This window comes from Oncorhynchus keta, chromosome 30 (genome assembly GCF_023373465.1).
Source record: "Oncorhynchus keta strain PuntledgeMale-10-30-2019 chromosome 30, Oket_V2, whole genome shotgun sequence".
In the NCBI taxonomy this organism is placed as follows: Eukaryota; Metazoa; Chordata; class Actinopteri; order Salmoniformes; family Salmonidae; genus Oncorhynchus; species Oncorhynchus keta.
This window is the reverse complement of record NC_068450.1, coordinates 4,899,247-4,920,012: the sequence shown is the minus strand read 5'-3', so window position 1 is coordinate 4,920,012 and position 20,766 is coordinate 4,899,247. Positions and strand designations below refer to the sequence as shown.

The following is a 20,766-nucleotide window of genomic DNA, read 5'->3' as shown; positions in this document are numbered from 1 at the left end:
TAGCCTAGTGGTTAGAGTGGAAGGGGCGGCAGGGTAGCCTAGTGGTTAGAGTGAAGGGGCGGCAGGGTAGCCTAGTGGTTAGAGCGTGGAGGAGGCAGGTAGCCTAGTGGTTAGAGTGTAGGGTGGCAGGTAGCCTAGTGGTTAGAGTGTAGAGGTGGTAGGTAGCCTAGTGGTTAGAGTGTAGAGGTGGCAGGTAGCCTAGTGGTTAGAGTGTAGAGGTGGCAGGTAGCCTAGTGGTTAGAGTGTAGAGGTGGTAGGTAGCCTAGTGGTTAGAGTGTAGAGGTGGCAGGTAGCCTAGTGGTTAGAGTGTAGAGGTGGCAGGTAGCCTAGTGGTTAGAGTGTAGAGGTGGCAGGTAGCCTAGTGGTTAGAGCGTTGGACTAGTAACCGGAAGGTTGCAAGTTCAAATCCCCGTGCTGACAAGGTACAAATCTGTCATTCTGCCCCTGAACAGGCAGGTAACCCACTGTTCCTAGGCCAGTTAACCCACTGTTCCTAGACCAGTTAACCCACTGTTCCTAGATCAGTTAACCCACTGTTCCTAGACCAGTTAACCCACTGTTCCTAAGCCAGTTAACCCACTGTTCCTAAGCCAGTTAGACCAGTTAACCCACTGTTCCTAGACCAGTTAACCCACTGTTCCTAGACCAGTTAACCCACTGTTCCTAAGCCAGTTAAGAGTGGAGACCAGTTAACCCACTGTTCCTGGAGACCAGTTAACCCACTGGTTCCTTGGACCAGTAACCCAGGTTCCTAGACCAGTTAACCCACTGTTCCTAGATCAGTTAACCCACTGTTCCTAGACCAGTTAACCCACTGTTCCTAGACCGTCATTGAAAATATGAATTTGTTCTTAACTGACTTGCCTCGTAAAATAATTCAGGTTGGCATAATACACTTGTTCTCCCACATACCTACAAAAATGTTAAAGGTCAGCAGATATTCTGGGAAAAGAGCACTGACAGCCAGGAATATTATCAAAACCATCACAATCACATTTTAAAAATGTTTAATTTATAGTTGTTGGAAAATGACATCTTAAACATGACCAGCCCATTCCGATGATACAGGAGAAATAGGCATCTATGAGTCACCACAGGCAGACTGTTATACTAGAGATAGGTGAAAGCCACGTGTGAAAGCTGTGGCCCTCTTCTTGTTGAACTGGGTTGTCGTTCTAAACTGCAGGCGGTACGGAAACTCAACCCCCTCGCTTGTTTGGTCGTCTCAAGACAATTACATTATAGAGTCAACTTTGAATAATAATAATAATAAAAATAAGAAATAAGCGGTGCTTTTTATCAGCCTTGTTCTTTAAATATCTAACGTATGTACAGGGAGTTGACATGTCTCTCCTTTTAAAAACAACAGTATCAGGGCTGACGGCTTAAATTCTTTCTGGGTTAGAGTTTGTTCCATTATTTCAGACAGTGACCCCTAGCGCACAACGGCCATTTAAAAAAAAAAAAAAAAAAATGGGGAAGAAACAAGGAACAGCTGACTTCCTCACGTTGGAAGAGAGAGAGAGGGTCAGCTAGGTGTCAATCGTCCGTGAGGTCCTGAACAAAGAGGACCTCGGAACGGCTGAGGCCGGCCTCTTTGAGGCTGGGGGGGTTGGGCTGCTCCTCCGTGGGAAGGCAGGGCAGGACCCGGCGGGGGAAGTTGGTAACTATCTGGAATTTCTCCGGGGTCTCCTTCAATGAGAACAGGAAGTCGTATATTACCTGGAGAAACAGAGGGAGAGATGGGTGCTTGTTGTTGTCAAGACCATAAGTTCCATTGGTATTTGCCAGGGGAGTTTAAATCAGTTACAATGACACTACACATGGAAGAGTGACTGGGAGTTTGCTGTGTAGAACTGTGAGTCAACACTTTAAAAGAGCAGAGCTGTGTTCGTACGGTCAGACTGTGTCTTACCGACCAGAGCTGTGTTCGTACGGTCAGACTGTGTCTTACCGACCAGAGCTGTGTTCGTACGGTCAGACTGTGTCTTACCGAGCAGAGCTGTGTTGCACGGTCAGGCTGTGTCTTACCGAGCAGAGCTGTGTTCGTACGGTCAGGCTGTGTCTTACTGTGTTCAGGCTGTGTTCGCACGGTCAGACTGTGTCTTACCGAGCAGAGCTGTGTTCGTACGGTCAGGCTGTGTTCGTACGGTCAGACTGTGTCTTACCGAGCAGAGCTGTGTTCGTACGGTCAGGCTGTGTCTTACCGAGCAGAGCTGTGTTCGTACGGTCAGACTGTGTCTTACCGAGCAGAGCTGTGTTCGTACGGTCAGGCTGTGTTCGTACGGTCAGACTGTGTCTTACCGAGCAGAGCTGTGTTAAATGCGGTCAGGCTGTGTTCGTCACGGTCAGTGTGTTCGTACGGTCAGACTGTGTTCGTACGGTCAGACTGTGTCTTACCGAGCAGAGCTGTGTTCGTACGGTCAGGCTGTGTCTTACCGAGCAGAGCTGTGTTCGTACGGTCAGACTGTGTCTTACCGAGCAGAGCTGTGTTCGTACGGTCAGGCTGTGTTAAACGGTCAGACTGTGTCTTACCGAGCAGAGCTGTGTTAGATACGGTCAGGCTGTGTCTTACCGAGCAGAGCTGTGTTCGTACGGTCAGGCTGTGTTCGTCAGACTGTGTCAGGCTGTGTTCGTACGGTCAGACGGTCTTACCGAGCAGAGCTGTGTCTTACCGAGCAGAGCTGTGTTGCCGAGCAGAGCGGTCAGGCTGTGTCTTACCAGACTGTGTCTTACCGAGCAGAGCTGTGTTGCGGTCAGGCTGTGTCTTACCGAGCAGAGCTGTGTCGTACGGTCAGACTGTGTCTTACCGAGCAGAGCTGTGTCTTACGGCAGACTGTGTCTTACGAGCAGAGCAGTCAGGCTGTGTCTTACCGAGCAGAGCTGTGTTAAATGCGGTCAGACTGTGTCTTGCGAGCAGAGCTGTGTCTTACCGAGCAGAGCTGTGTCTTACCGAGCAGAGCTGTGTCTTACCGAGCAGAGCTGTGTTCTTACGGTCAGACTGTGTTCGTACGGTCAGACTGTGTTCAAACGGTCAGACTGTGTCTTACCGAGCAGAGCTGTGTTCGTACCGTCAGACTGTGTCTTTACCGTCAGACTGTGTCTTTACCGTCAGACTGTGTCTTTACCGTCAGACTGTGTCTTTACCGTCAGACTGTGTCTTTACCGTCAGACTGTGTCTTTACCGTCAGACTGTGTCTTTACCGTCAGACTGTGTCTTTACCGTCAGACTGTGTCTTTACCGTCAGACTGTGTCTTACCGTCAGAGACTCCTGGAAGAGGAACCCCTCTCTACTCTGGTGTCGTTAGGCAGTTTGAAAACTATCTTGACGCTGTCGGGGCCGTCTGCTGGGGGCTCGGGGAAGACATTCTGACTTGCGCTCCTTCTCTTCATCCAGCATCTTAAAAATAAGATAAAAGAACAGAATTAGTTAGCCACAGTCAAACTGGCAACAACAAAGACCAAGATAAGAAACGGTTTTAAATGTAGGCAGAGAGAGAGAAGTCAGAGAGAACAGACAGCGCGAGCAGACTGAGCTCGAGTGAGAGACAAAAGATTGACAAGACAGAGAAAAAGGAGACAGACAGTATCAAGGTGTCCTCACCCTCTTCCTCCTCTCCTCGGCCAGGACGGTCTGCCGGACCTTCTCCTCCTCCGCCTGGACCTTCTCCTGCTCCTCCTTCTTCCTCCGGTCCTTCTCCTGGTCGGCTCTCAGCGACTCCAGGTAGGCCTCGTCCTGCTGCGCCCGCAACACCTGCGTCTGGTTCCTCTCCTCCCTGGAACACAAACACATGTTCAAGTTTCCCCCATCTCCAGAACCAGAGACAGACCTCACCACACCCCATCTCCAGGACCAGAGACAGACCTCACCACACCCCATCTCCAGAACCAGAGACAGACCTCACCACATCTCCAGAACCAGAGACAGACCTCACCACATCTCCAGGACCAGAGACAGACCTCACCACATCTCCAGAACCAGAGACAGACCTCATCCAGAACCAGAGACACCCACCACATCTCCAGAACCAGAGACAGACCTCACCACGACATCTCCAGAACCAGAGACAGACCTCACCCCATCTCCAGGACCAGAGACAGACCTCACCACGCCCCATCTCCAGGAACCAGAGACAGACCTCACCCCATCTCAGGACCAGAGACAGACCTCACACACCCCATCTCCAGAACCAGAGACAGACCTCACCTCACCACATCTCCAGGACCAGAGACAGACCTCACCACACCACATCTCCAGGACCAGAGACAGACCTCACCACACCACATCTCCAGAACCAGAGACAGACCTCACCACACCACATCTCCAGGACCAGAGACAGACCTCACCTCACCACATCTCCAGGACCAGAGACAGCATCTCCAGGACCAGAGACAGACCACACCACATCTCCAGAACCAGAGACAGACCTCACCTCACCCATCTCCAGAACCAGAGACAGACCTCACCTCACCCATCTCCAGGACCAGAGACAGACCTCACTCACACCACATCTCCAGAACCAGAGACAGACCTCACCTCACCACATCTCCAGGACCAGAGACAGACCTCACTCACCACATCTCCAGAACCAGAGACAGACCTCACCACATCTCCAGGACCAGAGACAGACCCACCACATCTCCAGGACCAGAGACAGACCTCACCTCACCACATCTCCAGAACCAGAGACAGACCTCACCTCACCCCATCTCCAGGACCAGAGACAGACCTCACCACTCACCACATCTCCAGGACCAGAGACAGACCTCACCTCACCACATCTCCAGAACCAGAGACAGACCTCACCTCACCCATCTCCAGAACCAGAGACAGACCTCACCTCACCACATCTCCAGGACCAGAGACAGACCTCACCTCACCACATCTCCAGAACCAGAGACAGACCTCACCTCACCACATCTCCAGAACCAGAGACAGACCTCACCACCACATCTCAGGACCAGAGACAGACCTCACCTCACCACATCTCCAGGACCAGAGACAGACCTCACCTCACCACATCTCCAGAACCAGAGACAGACCTCACCTCACCCCATCTCCAGGACCAGAGACAGACCTCACCTCACCACATCTCCAGGACCAGAGACAGACCTCACCTCACCCCATCTCCAGGACCAGAGACAGACCTCACCACACCCCATCTCCAGGACCAGACCTCACCACACCCCATCTCCAGGACCAGACCTCACCTCACCCCATCTCCAGGACCAGAGACAGACCTCACCACACCACATCTCCAGAACCAGAGACAGACCTCACCTCACCACATCTCCAGAACCAGAGACAGACCTCACCTCACCACATCTCCAGAACCAGAGACAGACCTCACCTCACCACCACTCCAGAACCAGAGACAGACCTCACCTCACCACATCTCCAGAACCAGAGACAGACCTCACCTCACCACATCTCCAGAACCAGAGACAGACCTCACCTCACCCCATCTCCAGAACCAGAGACAGACCTCACCTCACCCCATCTCCAGGACCAGACCTCACCACACCCCATCTCCAGGACCAGACCTCACCTCACCCCATCTCCAGGACCAGAGACAGACCTCACCACACCACATCTCCAGAACCAGAGACAGACCTCACCACACCACATCTCCAGAACCAGAGACAGACCTCACCACACCACATCTCCCAGAACCAGAGACAGACCTCACCACACCACATCTCCAGGACCAGAGACAGACCTCACCACACCACATCTCCAGGACCAGAGACAGACCTCACCACACCACATCTCCAGAACCAGAGACAGACCTCACCACACCACATCTCCAGAACCAGAGACAGACCTCACCACATCTCCAGGACCAGAGACAGACCTCACCACATCTCCAGGACCAGAGACAGACCTCACCACATCTCCAGGACCAGAGACAGACCTCACCACACCACATCTCCAGGACCAGAGACAGACCTCACCACACCACATCTCCAGGACCAGAGACAGACCTCACCACACCCCATCTCCAGGACCAGAGACAGACCTCACCACACCACATCTCCAGAACCAGAGACAGACTCACCACATCTCCAGGACCAGAGACAGACCTCACCTCACCCCATCTCCAGAACCAGAGACAGACCTCACCACATCTCCAGGACCAGAGACAGACCTCACCACATCTCCAGAACCAGAGACAGACCTCACCTCACCCCATCTCCAGAACCAGAGACAGACCTCACCTCACCCCATCTCCAGGACCAGAGACAGACCTCACCACACCACATCTCCAGGACCAGAGACAGACCTCACCACATCTCCAGGACCAGAGACAGACCTCACCACATCTCCAGGACCAGAGACAGACCTCACCACACCACATCTCCAGGACCAGACACAGACCTCACCACACCACATCTCCAGGACCAGAGACAGACCTCACCTCACCCCATCTCCAGGACCAGAGACAGACCTCACCACACCCCATCTCCAGGACCAGAGACAGACCTCACCACATCTCCAGAACCAGAGACAGACCTCACCACACCCCATCTCCAGGACCAGAGACAGACCTCACCACACCCCATCTCCAGGACCAGAGACAGACCTCACCACACCACATCTCCAGGACCAGAGACAGACCTCACCACACCACATCTCCAGAACCAGAGACAGACCTCACCACATCTCCAGGACCAGAGACAGACCTCACCACATCTCCAGGACCAGAGACAGACTCCTCACCACACCCCATCTCCAGAACCAGAGACAGACCTCACCACATCTCCCAGGACCAGAGACAGACCTCACCACACCCCATCTCCAGGACCAGAGACAGACTCACCACATCTCCAGGACCAGAGACAGACCTCACCCACCCCATCTCCAGGACCAGAGACAGACCTCACCACACTACATCTCCAGGACCAGAGACAGACCTCACCACACCACATCTCCAGGACCAGAGACAGACCTCACCACACCACATCTCCAGAACCAGAGACAGACCTCACCACCCCATCTCCAGGACCAGAGACAGACCTCACCACACCACATCTCCAGGACCAGAGACAGACCTCACCACCCCATCTCCAGAACCAGAGACAGACCTCACCACACCACATCTCCAGGACCAGAGACAGACCTCACCACACCCCATCTCCAGGACCAGAGACAGACCTCACCTCACCCCATCTCCAGGACCAGACCTCACCTCACCACATCTCCAGGACCAGAGACAGACCTCACCACACCCCATCTCCAGGACCAGAGACAGACCTCACCACACCCCATCTCCAGGACCAGAGACAGACCTCACCTCACCACATCTCCAGGACCAGAGACAGACCTCACCTCACCCCATCTCCAGAACCAGAGACAGACCTCACCACACCACATCTCCAGGACCAGAGACAGACCTCACTCACCCCATCCCCAGGACCAGAGACAGACCTCACCACACCACATCTCCAGGACCAGAGACAGACCTCACCTCACCCCATCTCCAGGACCAGAGACAGACCTCACCACACCCCATCTCCAGGACCAGAGACAGACCTCACCTCACCCCATCTCCAGAACCAGAGACAGACCTCACCACCCCCATCTCCAGGACCAGAGACAGACCTCACCACACCCCATCTCCAGGACCAGAGACAGACCTCACCACACCACATCTCCAGGACCAGAGACAGACCTCACCTCACCCCATCTCCAGGACCAGAGACAGACCTCACCTCGCCCATCTCCAGGACCAGAGACAGACCTCACCACGCCCCATCTCCAGAACCAGAGACAGACCTCACCACGCCCCATCTCCAGAACCAGAGACAGACCAGCCCATCTCACCACGCCCCATCTCCAGAACCAGAGACAGACCTCACCCACATCTCCAGGACCAGAGACAGACCTCACCTCACCCCATCTCCAGGACCAGAGACAGACCTCACCTCACCCCATCTCCAGGACCAGAGACAGACCCCATCTCCAGGACCAGAGACAGACCTCACCACGCCCCATCTCCAGAACCAGAGACAGACCTCACCACATCTCCAGGACCAGAGACAGACCTCACCACGCCCCCATCTCCAGAACCAGAGACAGACCTCACCACACCCCATCTCCAGGACCAGAGACAGACCTCACCACACCACATCTCCAGAACCAGAGACAGACTCACCACACCACATCTCCAGAACCAGAGACAGACCTCACCCCATCTCCAGAACCAGAGACAGACCTCACCACATCTCCAGAACCAGAGACAGACCTCACCACATCTCCAGGACCAGAGACAGACCTCACCACATCTCCAGGACCAGAGACAGACCTCACCACACCACATCTCCAGGACCAGAGACAGACCTCACCACACCACATCTCCAGGACCAGAGACAGACCTCACCACACCCCATCTCCAGGACCAGAGACAGACCTCACCCCACCACATCTCCAGAACCAGAGACAGACCTCACCACATCTCCAGGACCAGAGACAGACCTCACCTCACCACATCTCCAGAACCAGAGACAGACCTCACCACATCTCCAGGACCAGAGACAGACCTCACCACATCTCCAGGACCAGAGACAGACCTCACCACACCACATCTCCAGAACCAGAGACAGACCTCACCACACCACATCTCCAGGACCAGAGACAGACCTCACCACACCCATCTCCAGAACCAGAGACAGACCTCACCACATCTCCAGGACCAGAGACAGACCTCACCACATCTCCAGGACCAGAGACAGACCTCACCACACCACATCTCCAGGACCAGAGACAGACTCACCACACCACATCTCCAGGACCAGAGACAGACCTCACCCACCCCATCTCCAGGACCAGAGACAGACCTCACCACACCCCATCTCTAGGACCAGAGACAGACCTCACCACATCTCCAGAACCAGAGACAGACCTCACCACACCCCATCTCCAGGACCAGAGACAGACCTCACCCACACCCCATCTCCAGGACCAGAGACAGACCTCACCACACCCCATCTCCAGAACCAGAGACAGACCTCACCACATCTCCAGAACCAGAGACAGACCTCACCACATCTCCAGGACCAGAGACAGACCTCACCACATCTCCAGGACCAGAGACAGACCTCACCACACCCCATCTCCAGAACCAGAGACAGACCTCACCACATCTCCAGGACCAGAGACAGACCTCACCTCACCCCATCTCCAGAACCAGAGACAGACCTCACCACATCTCCAGGACCAGAGACAGACCTCACCCCATCTCCAGGACCAGAGACAGACCTCACCACACCCCATCTCCAGAACCAGAGACAGACCTCACCCCATCTCCAGGACCAGAGACAGACCTCACCCCATCTCCAGGACCAGACCTCACCCCATCTCCAGGACCAGACCTCACCCCATCTCCAGGACCAGAGACAGACCTCACCCACCACATCTCCAGGACCAGAGACAGACCTCACCACACCACATCTCCAGAACCAGAGACAGACCTCACCACACCACATCTCCAGAACCAGAGACAGACCTCACCACACCCCATCTCCAGGACCAGAGACAGACCTCACCACACCACATCTCCAGGACCAGAGACAGACCTCACCACACCACATCTCCAGGACCAGAGACAGACCTCACCACACCACATCTCCAGGACCAGAGACAGACCTCACCACACCACATCTCCAGGACCAGAGACAGACCTCACCACACCACATCTCCAGAACCAGACCTCACCTCACCACATCTCCAGGACCAGAGACAGACCTCACCACACCACATCTCCAGGACCAGAGACAGACCTCACCACACCACATCTCCAGGACCAGAGACAGACCTCACCTCACCCCATCTCCAGGACCAGAGACAGACCTCACCTCACCCCATCTCCAGGACCAGAGACAGACCTCACCTCACCCCATCTCCAGAACCAGAGACAGACCTCACCACACCACATCTCCAGGACCAGAGACAGACCTCACCTCACCCCATCTCCAGGACCAGAGACAGACCTCACCACACCACATCTCCAGGACCAGAGACAGACCTCACCTCACCCCATCTCCAGGACCAGAGACAGACCTCACCACACCACATCTCCAGGACCAGAGACAGACCTCACCTCACCCCATCTCCAGAACCAGAGACAGACCTCACCTCACCCCATCTCCAGGACCAGAGACAGACCTCACCACACCCCATCTCCAGGACCAGAGACAGACCTCACCACACCACATCTCCAGGACCAGAGACAGACCTCACCTCACCCCATCTCCAGGACCAGAGACAGACCTCACCTCACCCCATCTCCAGGACCAGAGACAGACCTCACCACACCACATCTCCAGGACCAGAGACAGACCTCACCACGCCCCATCTCCAGAACCAGAGACAGACCTCACCACGCCCCCATCTCCAGAACCAGAGACAGACCTCACCACGCCCCATCTCCAGAACCAGAGACAGACCTCACCACGCCCCATCTCCAGAACCAGAGACAGACCTCACCACATCTCCAGGACCAGAGACAGACCTCACCTCACCCCATCTCCAGAACCAGAGACAGACCTCACCTCACCCCATCTCCAGGACCAGAGACAGACCTCACCTCACCCCATCTCCAGGACCAGAGACAGACCTCACCACGCCCCATCTCCAGAACCAGAGACAGACCTCACCACATCTCCAGGACCAGAGACAGACCTCACCACGCCCCCATCTCCAGAACCAGAGACAGACCTCACCACACCCCATCTCCAGGACCAGAGACAGACCTCACCTCACCACATCTCCAGGACCAGAGACAGACCTCACCACACCACATCTCCAGGACCAGAGACAGACCTCACCACACCACATCTCCAGGACCAGAGACAGACCTCACCACACCACATCTCCAGGACCAGAGACAGACCTCACCTCACCCCATCTCCAGAACCAGAGACAGACCTCACCACACCACATCTCCAGAACCAGAGACAGACCTCACCACACCACATCTCCAGAACCAGAGACAGACCTCACCACACCCCATCTCCAGGACCAGAGACAGACCTCACCTCACCCCATCTCCAGGACCAGAGACAGACCTCACCTCACCCCATCTCCAGGACCAGAGACAGACCTCACCACACCACATCTCCAGGACCAGAGACAGACCTCACCACACCACATCTCCAGGACCAGAGACAGACCTCACCACACCCCATCTCCAGGACCAGAGACAGACCTCACCACACCACATCTCCAGGACCAGAGACAGACCTCACCACACCCCATCTCCAGGACCAGAGACAGACCTCACCACACCACATCTCCAGGACCAGAGACAGACCTCACCACACCACATCTCCAGGACCAGAGACAGACCTCACCACACCCCATCTCCAGGACCAGAGACAGACCTCACCACACCCCATCTCCAGGACCAGAGACAGACCTCACCACACCACATCTCCAGGACCAGAGACAGACCTCACCACACCACATCTCCAGGACCAGAGACAGACCTCACCTCACCCCATCTCCAGGACCAGAGACAGACCTCACCACACCCCATCTCCAGAACCAGAGACAGACCTCACCACATCTCCAGGACCAGAGACAGACCTCACCACACCCCATCTCCAGGACCAGAGACAGACCTCACCACACCACATCTCCAGGACCAGAGACAGACCTCACCTCACCACATCTCCAGGACCAGAGACAGACCTCACCACACCCCATCTCCAGGACCAGAGACAGACCTCACCCCATCTCCAGGACCAGAGACAGACCTCACCACATCTCCAGGACCAGAGACAGACCACACCACATCTCCAGGACCAGAGACAGACCTCACCACATCTCCAGGACCAGAGACAGACCTCACCACATCTCCAGGACCAGAGACAGACCACACCACATCTCCAGGACCAGAGACAGACCTCACCACATCTCCAGGACCAGAGACAGACCTCACCACATCTCCAGGACCAGAGACAGACCTCACCACATCTCCAGGACCAGAGACAGACCACACCACATCTCCAGGACCAGAGACAGACCTCACCACATCTCCAGGACCAGAGACAGACCTCACCACACCCCATCTCCAGGACCAGAGACAGACCTCACCACACCACATCTCCAGGACCAGAGACAGACCTCACCACACCACATCTCCAGGACCAGAGACAGACCACACCACATCTCCAGGACCAGAGACAGACCTCACCTCACCCCATCTCCAGGACCAGAGACAGACCTCACCACATCTCCAGGACCAGAGACAGACCTCACCACACCCCATCTCCAGGACCAGAGACAGACCTCACCACACCACATCTCCAGGACCAGAGACAGACCTCACCACACCCCATCTCCAGGACCAGAGACAGACCTCACCACACCACATCTCCAGGACCAGAGACAGACCTCACCACACCACATCTCCAGGACCAGAGACAGACCTCACCACACCCCATCTCCAGGACCAGAGACAGACCTCACCACACCCCATCTCCAGGACCAGAGACAGACCTCACCACATCTCCAGAACCAGAGACAGACCTCACCACACCCCATCTCCAGGACCAGAGACAGACCTCACCACACCCCATCTCCAGGACCAGAGACAGACCTCACCACACCACATCTCCAGGACCAGAGACAGACCTCACCACACTACATCTCCAGGACCAGAGACAGACCTCACCACACTACATCTCCAGGACCAGAGACAGACCTCACCACACCCCATCTCCAGGACCAGAGACAGACCTCACCACACCCCATCTCCAGAACCAGAGAGACCTCACCACACCCCATCTCCAGGACCAGAGACAGACCTCACCACACCCCATCTCCAGAACCAGAGACAGACCTCACCACACCCCATCTCCAGGACCAGAGACAGACCTCACCCCATCTCCAGGACCAGAGACAGACCTCACCACACCCCATCTCCAGGACCAGAGACAGACCTCACCACGCCCCATCTCCAGGACCAGAGACAGACCTCACCACACCACATCTCCAGGACCAGAGACAGACCTCACCACACCCCATCTCCAGGACCAGAGACAGACCTCACCACACCACATCTCCAGGACCAGAGACAGACCTCACCACACCCCATCTCCAGGACCAGAGACAGACCTCACCACACCCCATCTCCAGAACCAGAGACAGACCTCACCACACCCCATCTCCAGGACCAGAGACAGACCTCACCCCATCTCCAGGACCAGAGACAGACTTCACCTCACCACATCTCCAGAACCAGAGACCATCTCCACATTATTTTTCATATAAGTAAAATAAGCAATCAAACCTGGGTTTCAAATACGCACAAAAAAAACAATTGACGTACTTTTTGAGTTTGTCTGAAGGGCTATTGGAAACCACAGCTCTGCAATCAGTGCCTTACCGTTCCAAGCGTTCAGACATCAGGTAGGTCTGGTTGGCCTCCATGATGAAGGTGAGCTGGTTGAGGAGGTCCTCTGATTGGATGAGCCCCTCCAGACGTCCCACCACCGTCATCTTACGGTCCTTCAGCATGATAATGGCCAGGAACGGGTAAGTGTTCTCACGCAGCGCCTGGGACACTGAGGTACAGACACACACCAAACACAGATTAAAACAACACTGAAATAAAGAAATTTCTCCTCATATCCTAGAGGACTGACAAATCATCCTAAATTCCCAGCACGGATGACTGACTTTTATCTTATTTAACCAGATCAGACTGACTGAGAACACGTCCTCATTCACAGCAGCAACAACAACGAGTGAAGGACGAGGCCAGTTCCTCTTTGTCCAATGTATCTCCAGCTCTAGGAGATCTAGGTAGTGAAGACGCAATGCAAGAGTAGACGGTTGTGTACCTCTGTATCCCTCAGGCCTGCTGGTGGAACAAGCCCAGAACAGCATCCTGGTGTTGAGGAAGGTCAGGACCTCTTCTGTACATAACGTGGATCTGGAGGAAGATGGAAACAGAAGCATCATTTATATAAAACACGGGAAAATATAAAATAATTTATACTAATTACGAAGAGGGGGAGGACATATGAATAATACCAAACATGCCACAAATATGGAAACGAGCGAGGGGGGAAAACCTCCATCCAATCAACTGAATAAATATTCAAACCAACAGAAGCGGAATTACAAACAAAATAAAACAAACTACTGATTATTGACAGAAAAAGGGGTTTTGTGTCTGTGTGGATGTTGGCCTCATGTAAACGGATCACCTGTTATGGGACCTACCGACAGAACTGGTCTGTGTCCTGGTTCTCCTCTCCATGGAGGTAAACTAATAAGTAGCGAAGCTCACGTTTGGCATCGTTCAATGCCTACAGGGGGGAAACAAACATAACATATAAACACGACCAGCTATCAACCCAGTTACACAGACAGTTGAAGTCGGAAGTTAACATACACTGAGGTTGGAGTCATTAAAACTATTTTTTTTTCAACCACTTCACACATTTCTTGTTAACAAACTATAGTTTTGGCAAGTCGGTTAGGACATCTATTTTGTGCATGACACAAGTCATTTTTCCAACAATTGTTTACTCAGTCTTTGTTTGACATCATGGGAAAATCAAAAGAAATCAGCCAAGACCTCAGAAGAAAATTGTAGACCTCCACAAGTCAGGTTCATCCTTGGGAGCAATTTCCAAATGCCTGAAAGTACCATGTTCATCTGTACAAACAATAGTACGCAAGTATAAACATCATGGGACCACGCAGCCGTCATACCACTCAGGAAGGGTATGCGTTCTGTCTCCTGAACAGACTTTGCTGCGAAAAGTGCAAATCAATCCCAGAACAACAGCAAAGGACCTTGTGAAGACGCTGGAGGAAACGGGTACAAAACTATTTATATCCAAAGTAAAACGAGTCCTATATCGACATAACCTGAAAGGCCACTCAGCAAGGAAGAAGCCACTGCTCCAAAACCACCATAGAAAATCAAGACTATGGTTTGCAACTGCACATGGGGAGAAAGATCGTACTTTTTGGAGAAATGTCCTCTGGTCTGATGAAACAAAAATAGAACTGTTTGGCCATAACGACCATCGTTACGTTTGGAAGAAAAAGGGGGAGGCTTGCAGGCCGAAGAACACCATCCCCCAACCGTCAAGCATCATGTTGTGGGGGTTGCTTTGCTGCAGGAGGGATGGTGCGTTTCACAAAACAGATGGCATCATGAGGGAGGAAAATTATGTGGATATATTGAAGCAACATCAAGATATCAATTAGGAAGTTAAAGCTTGGTCACAAATGGGTCTTCCAAACGGACAATGACCCCAAGCATACTTCCAAAGTTGTGACAAAATGGCTTAAGAACAACAGAGTCAAGGTATTGGAGTGGTCATCACAAAGCCCTGAACTAAATCATATAGAAAATGTGGGCAGAACTGAAAAAGCGTGTGCGAGCAAGGAGGCCTACAAACCTGACTCAGTTACACCAGCTCTGCCAGGAGGAATGGGCCAAAATTCACCCAACTTATTGTGGGAAGCTTGTGGAAGGCTACCCGAAACATTTGACCCAAGTTCAACAATTTAAAGGCAGTGCTACCAAATACTAATTAGGAGTATGTAAACTTCTGACCCACTGGGAATGTGATGAAAGAAATAAAAGCTGAAATAAATAATTCTCTACTATTATTCTGACATTTCACATTCTTAAAATAAAGTGGTCATCCTAACTGACCTAAAACAGGGCATTTTTACTTGGATTAAATGTCAGGAATTGTGAAAAATTGAGTTTAAATATATTTGGCTACGGTGTATGTATTGCTGACAGGTGTATACAAATCAAGCACACAGCCATGCGATCTCCATAGACAAACATTGGCAGTACAATAGCCTTACTGAAGAGCTCAGTGACTTTCATCATGCCACCTTTCCAACAAGTCAGTTCATCAACTTTCTGCCCTGCTAGAGCTGCCCTGCTAGAGCTGCCCCCGGTTAACTGTAAGTGCTGTTATTGTGAAGCAGAAACATCTAGGAGCAACAACGGCTCAGCTGCGAAGTGGTAGACCACACAAGCTGAACGGGAACGCCAAGTGCTGAAGCGCGTAGCAATCATCTGTCCAGCAACGCTCACTACCGAGTTCCAAACTGCCTCTGGAAGCAACGTCAGCACAATAACTGTTGGTTGGGAGCTTCATGAAATGGGTTTCCATGGCTGAGCAGCTGCATACACAAGCCTAAGATCACCATCATGCACAACGCCAAGCGTCGGCTGGAGTGATGTTAAGATCGCCGCCATTGGACGCTGGAGCAGTGAAAACGCGTTCTCTGGAGTGATGAATCACGCTTCACGGATGAATCAGAGAACTCTACCTGCCCCAATTCATAGCGCCAACTGTAAAGTTTGGTGGAGGAGGAATAATGGTCTGGGGCTGTTTTTCATGGTTCGGGCCCCTTAGCTCCAGTGTAGGGAAATCTTAACGCTACAGCATACAATGACATTCTAGATGATTCTGTGCTTCCAACTTTGTGGCAACAGTTTGGGGAAGGCCCTTTCCTGTTTCAGCATGACAATGTCCTGTGCAAAAAGCGAGTTCCACACAGAAATGGTTTATAGAGATCAGTGTGGAAGAACTTGACTGGCCTGCACAGAGCCCTGACCTCAACCCGATCTAACACCTTTGGGATGAATTGGAACGCTGACTGTAAGCCAGGACTAATCGCCCAAAATCAGTTCCCGACCTCACTAATGCTCTTCTGGCTGAATGGAAGCAAGTCCCTGCAGCATTGTTCCAACATCTAGTGGAAAGCCTTCCCAAAAGAGTGGAGGCTGTTATAGCAGCATTGTTCCAACATCTAGTGGAAAGCCTTCCCAGAAGAGTGGAGGCTGTTATAGCAGCAATGTTCCAACATCTAGTGGAAAGCCTTCCCAAAGGAGTGGAGGCTGTTTATAGCAGCAAAGAGGGGAGGGGGGGACAAACTCCATATTAACGTTCATGATTTCAGAACGAGATGTTGGACAAGCAGGTGTCCACATACCTTTTGTTGGTGTTTGTTGACATCAACAAAAGGTATGTTCTAAATGGATTGAACCTGTATGGATTCTGGAACATCGAGATGTTGGACAAGCAGGTACATACACTACATCAACAAAAGGTATGTTCTAATCTAAATGGATGGATTCTGGAACATCCGCTTCCTTAAAACCATTTAGTCGGTTGTTCAATAAAATAAAACTTGGCGTGTGTCAACTTTTTTTTTGCGTTCCAATATACTTGTTGTGGATGGTCAAGGTACTGTTACTAGTATCCCAAATTGAGATTGAAACTGGACTGGGGAACCTGAGTAACACACCTGGCTATATGTCCCCTGGTAAAACACTGGATGCGATCGACCGTACTTCTCTTCAAAACTATGGATGAAGGAGACCACGTCACCCACAGGGTCTGTGACTCGTCCACGAGGGTCTGGTCTGACCCACCGCAGGGCAAACCTGGTTAGGAAAGAGGAGGAGGAGGAACCAATCAGTCACCTTTATACAGAAACGTCAGAGGAACCGATGGCCAAATAGAATTTCTGTGTATTACCTGAATATGTCCAGAAGTGTGTAATATGTCAATCTGAAAGGTAGCATTATCATGTAGTAACTCCATCCTATTAATCCCTGGACAAAAACATAACAGAAAGACCAGATGAGACGATCAGAACAGTGGAGAAGATTCAATGAGAAAACTACAGCTGGCAGCTGGATGATTTCAGTTACGGACATGATTTCTGTAAGCAGAAGGTTGTGCCACTGTGTATGCGAGTGTGAATGGGGCGGCAGCGTAGTCTAGTGGTTAGAGCGTTGGACTAGTAACCGGAAGGTTGCAAGTTCAAATCCCAGAGCTGACAAGGTACGAATCTGTGGTTCTGCCCCTGAACAAGGCAGTTAATCCACTGTTCCGTCATGCAATAAACATCATATTGCAGAGTCTACCTTTAAATTGAGATACAAGAACAATTTACCAGTGACATATGAGCTTAAAGAAGAACACACGAAAAAGAGAGAGAGAGTGCGTGTGCGTGTGTGTGTGTGTACGTACTCTGGGTTGTGGCCTGGAGACAATATAACTATACACTCTGTGGTCTGCTGTGTTGACCTGTAAGGGTCTGGAGGGCGGAGGGTTAAACACACTAGGAACTCCTTCCTGCTCGTTCAGTCTGTCCTGCACCGCAGCCTGGGAACACACACACACACACACACACACACACACACACACACACACACACACACACACACACACAATTTGATCTCAACCTGGACAGCACAGGAAGACTAAAACCATGACCATTTTAAAAAGCGCAGAGATCTTGATGAATTTAAGGCAACACTTGTCACATGATATATATTACTGCACTCCCTGTATGGCATTCACTCATAACAGTGCAACCACTGAGAAATGGTTGTGCATGATGTCCTGTGTATTCTCTGGGTCTTCAAGGCCAACATCAACAACAAACAACAACAAAAAGAGCCATTCCTGTATTTTTGGGGTTGACCGTTCTTACCTCGATGTTCCAATTGTGTTGTTCTAATGTACGACGACATTGGTCCGTAGACTCCAAACCCGTCAAGTCCTGAAATCAAATCCACAAATCTGAAATCACAGATCTAACACTAGTGTACACGATACCGGATCAATCTCCAATCCAATTGATAGGTGAGAATGTAAAAGATGTTAGGTTCAACAACTGTATTTTCAATCATTACTACAGGACATTTCCATATCTTGGGTCTGGATGAAACAACAGAGGGGGCCATAATAATTGTGTGTGATTATTTCCTCTCTCAAAAACCATCTTTCAGCGAAACAGTTTAATAACTAAAGTAACGTTAGCATTGTTGACCTAGTTAACTAACTGTCGTTAGCCTAGCTAGCTAGTTGTAAGTAGCTAAGACAAGTCTTTGTAAGATAACTAAAAGTTCAAAATGTAGTTTCTAATTCACCATACACTGATTTAAGTTTTCTGATGTTTCTTTTATAGGGGGAGGGGGGCAATTTTCGGGAACGGACAGACAATAGTTTTGTAGAGGATAAATAATTGGTGTGTTGTTTGATAACGTTAACGGTAACTGGCTAGTTAAGTTAGTTAGTTAACCGTGGCGCTAAGGGGGGGGGTCAAAAAAGCAGTTTCACAACCATAAACGTGATTTAACTTTTAAACCATTTCCATCCTATATCTAAACATACATTAATAGGGAGTTATAAAAACGACTGTAAAGCTGAAGAAAGGTTGAGTACCTGAAATTGAAGGAGTTTTTCGGTCTGCGCCTGAGATAATGCCTGCTCCTCTGGCGCCGCCATCTTGCCTCACCAATAGTTCCTTGCTCTTTGCGAACGAGTCGTTCTTCTTCTATGATATAACGGCGGTCCGCAAACCAACGTTACAGCTGCGTGCCGCCACCTACTGTGCTGGATGGAGTGTGTGTGTGTGTGTGTGGTCAATCTCGGTTTACAACATTTCTAAATCCTCCTACTCAGTACGGTCAGAGAACAAAAAAAATAAAATAAGAGCCCTACTAACTTCTAATAGTCCCTTCCCCATCCCCTAAATCCCTTCCAAACCCCCCCAACCACATCCAACCCTAATGACCCTACACTTCAATATGTCCCTCTCTTCAACATACTTACAACAATATAACAACACATGCCCCACCGTTTCATCGACCTTACACTCCAAACATAAACCAACCAGATGTAAGGACGAATTCATCTTGGCCATGTTCTGTTATAATCTCCACCCGGCACAGCCAGAGGAGGACAGGCCACCCCACATAGCCTGGTTCCTCTCTAGGTTTCTTCCTAGGTTTTGGCCTTTCTAGGGAGTTTTTCCTAGCCACCGTGCTTCTACACCTGCATTGCTTGCTGTTTGGGGTTTTAGGCTGGGTTTCTGTACAGCACTTTGAGATATCAGCTGATGTACGAAGGGATATATAAATACATTTGATTTGATTTGAATGTACAATGTCCTAAGCGCAATCGAGCAAACACCACTTTGTCCTTTCTAATCTGGCTCTGATCTTACATTTGGCCTTACCTCTACCCCGTGGAACCATAGAAATGAAACAATGTCTTGCTTCAAAGCTCTTTTGGCTAACTGGTCTACAATTTCACACCTGAATGTGCTGGGACCCAGCAGAATCTCACTACTACTCCCATTCTCTCCATTCTCCATAGTAACATTAATACCTCCAATAGTAGGTCACTCCTATTAGATACCCACTACACCTGTTGTATTCGGTGCATGTGACTAATACAATTTGATTTGATTTAGTAGGTCACTCCTATCAGATTTACCAGATGATAAACTATTCAATACAGACAGAGAATCTGAGCATCCTATAATTCTAACAGGTTGTACGTCCTCCACCCACTGGAGGGCAACTATTATCACCAACAGTTCAACTGAGTATTCTTTCCTTTTCTCCACCAAGGTTAGATCAACAACAGGATCTGGGAGTAACCACGGAGGAACATCCCCTATATTACCAAAGAAGGGCCAACCTCCAACTGCCTCAAACCACTCTCATCAGCAAGCTTCCCAACTGTCCAACCAAAACCACTGCCTTGTCTACTAGTATATTCCCATCAGTCATCTAGAACAGTAGCAGTGGGATGCTCAACCTCACAGCCTTTCAACTCAATAAGCTAATGACCATTTTTTTTTACGTCGTATATCCAAAGGCATCTCACCTGCCTCCACTAGTAAGGCACATACAGATGGTGATTTAAATGCACCAATGCATATCCTTAAAGCTGTATACTGGATTCTG

The 20,766-nt window shown here is 51.1% G+C and overlaps 1 protein-coding gene and 1 long non-coding RNA gene across 2 annotated transcripts; both read right to left on the bottom strand.

Moving 5' to 3' along the window:
• Positions 1-990: 990 nt before the first annotated feature.
• On the bottom strand, positions 991-19,392 carry LOC118379390 (FAS-associated factor 2). The gene is given in 13 exon segments (XM_052487293.1): positions 991-1,722; positions 3,261-3,286; positions 3,289-3,359; positions 3,361-3,401; positions 3,606-3,777; positions 13,393-13,570; positions 13,850-13,941; positions 14,235-14,320; positions 17,304-17,442; positions 17,537-17,613; positions 18,035-18,169; positions 18,501-18,569; positions 19,235-19,392. Coding segments are annotated over 13 exon segments (1,332 nt in total). The 5' UTR covers positions 19,298-19,392; the 3' UTR covers positions 991-1,539.
• LOC127913832 (uncharacterized) lies at positions 6,392-8,139 on the bottom strand. Its single transcript, XR_008086889.1, has 3 exons — positions 8,084-8,139; positions 6,882-6,986; positions 6,392-6,450 (listed from the first exon to the last, which is right to left on the bottom strand). It is a non-coding gene; the product is annotated as an uncharacterized LOC127913832 (long non-coding RNA).
• Positions 19,393-20,766: the final 1,374 nt, after the last annotated feature.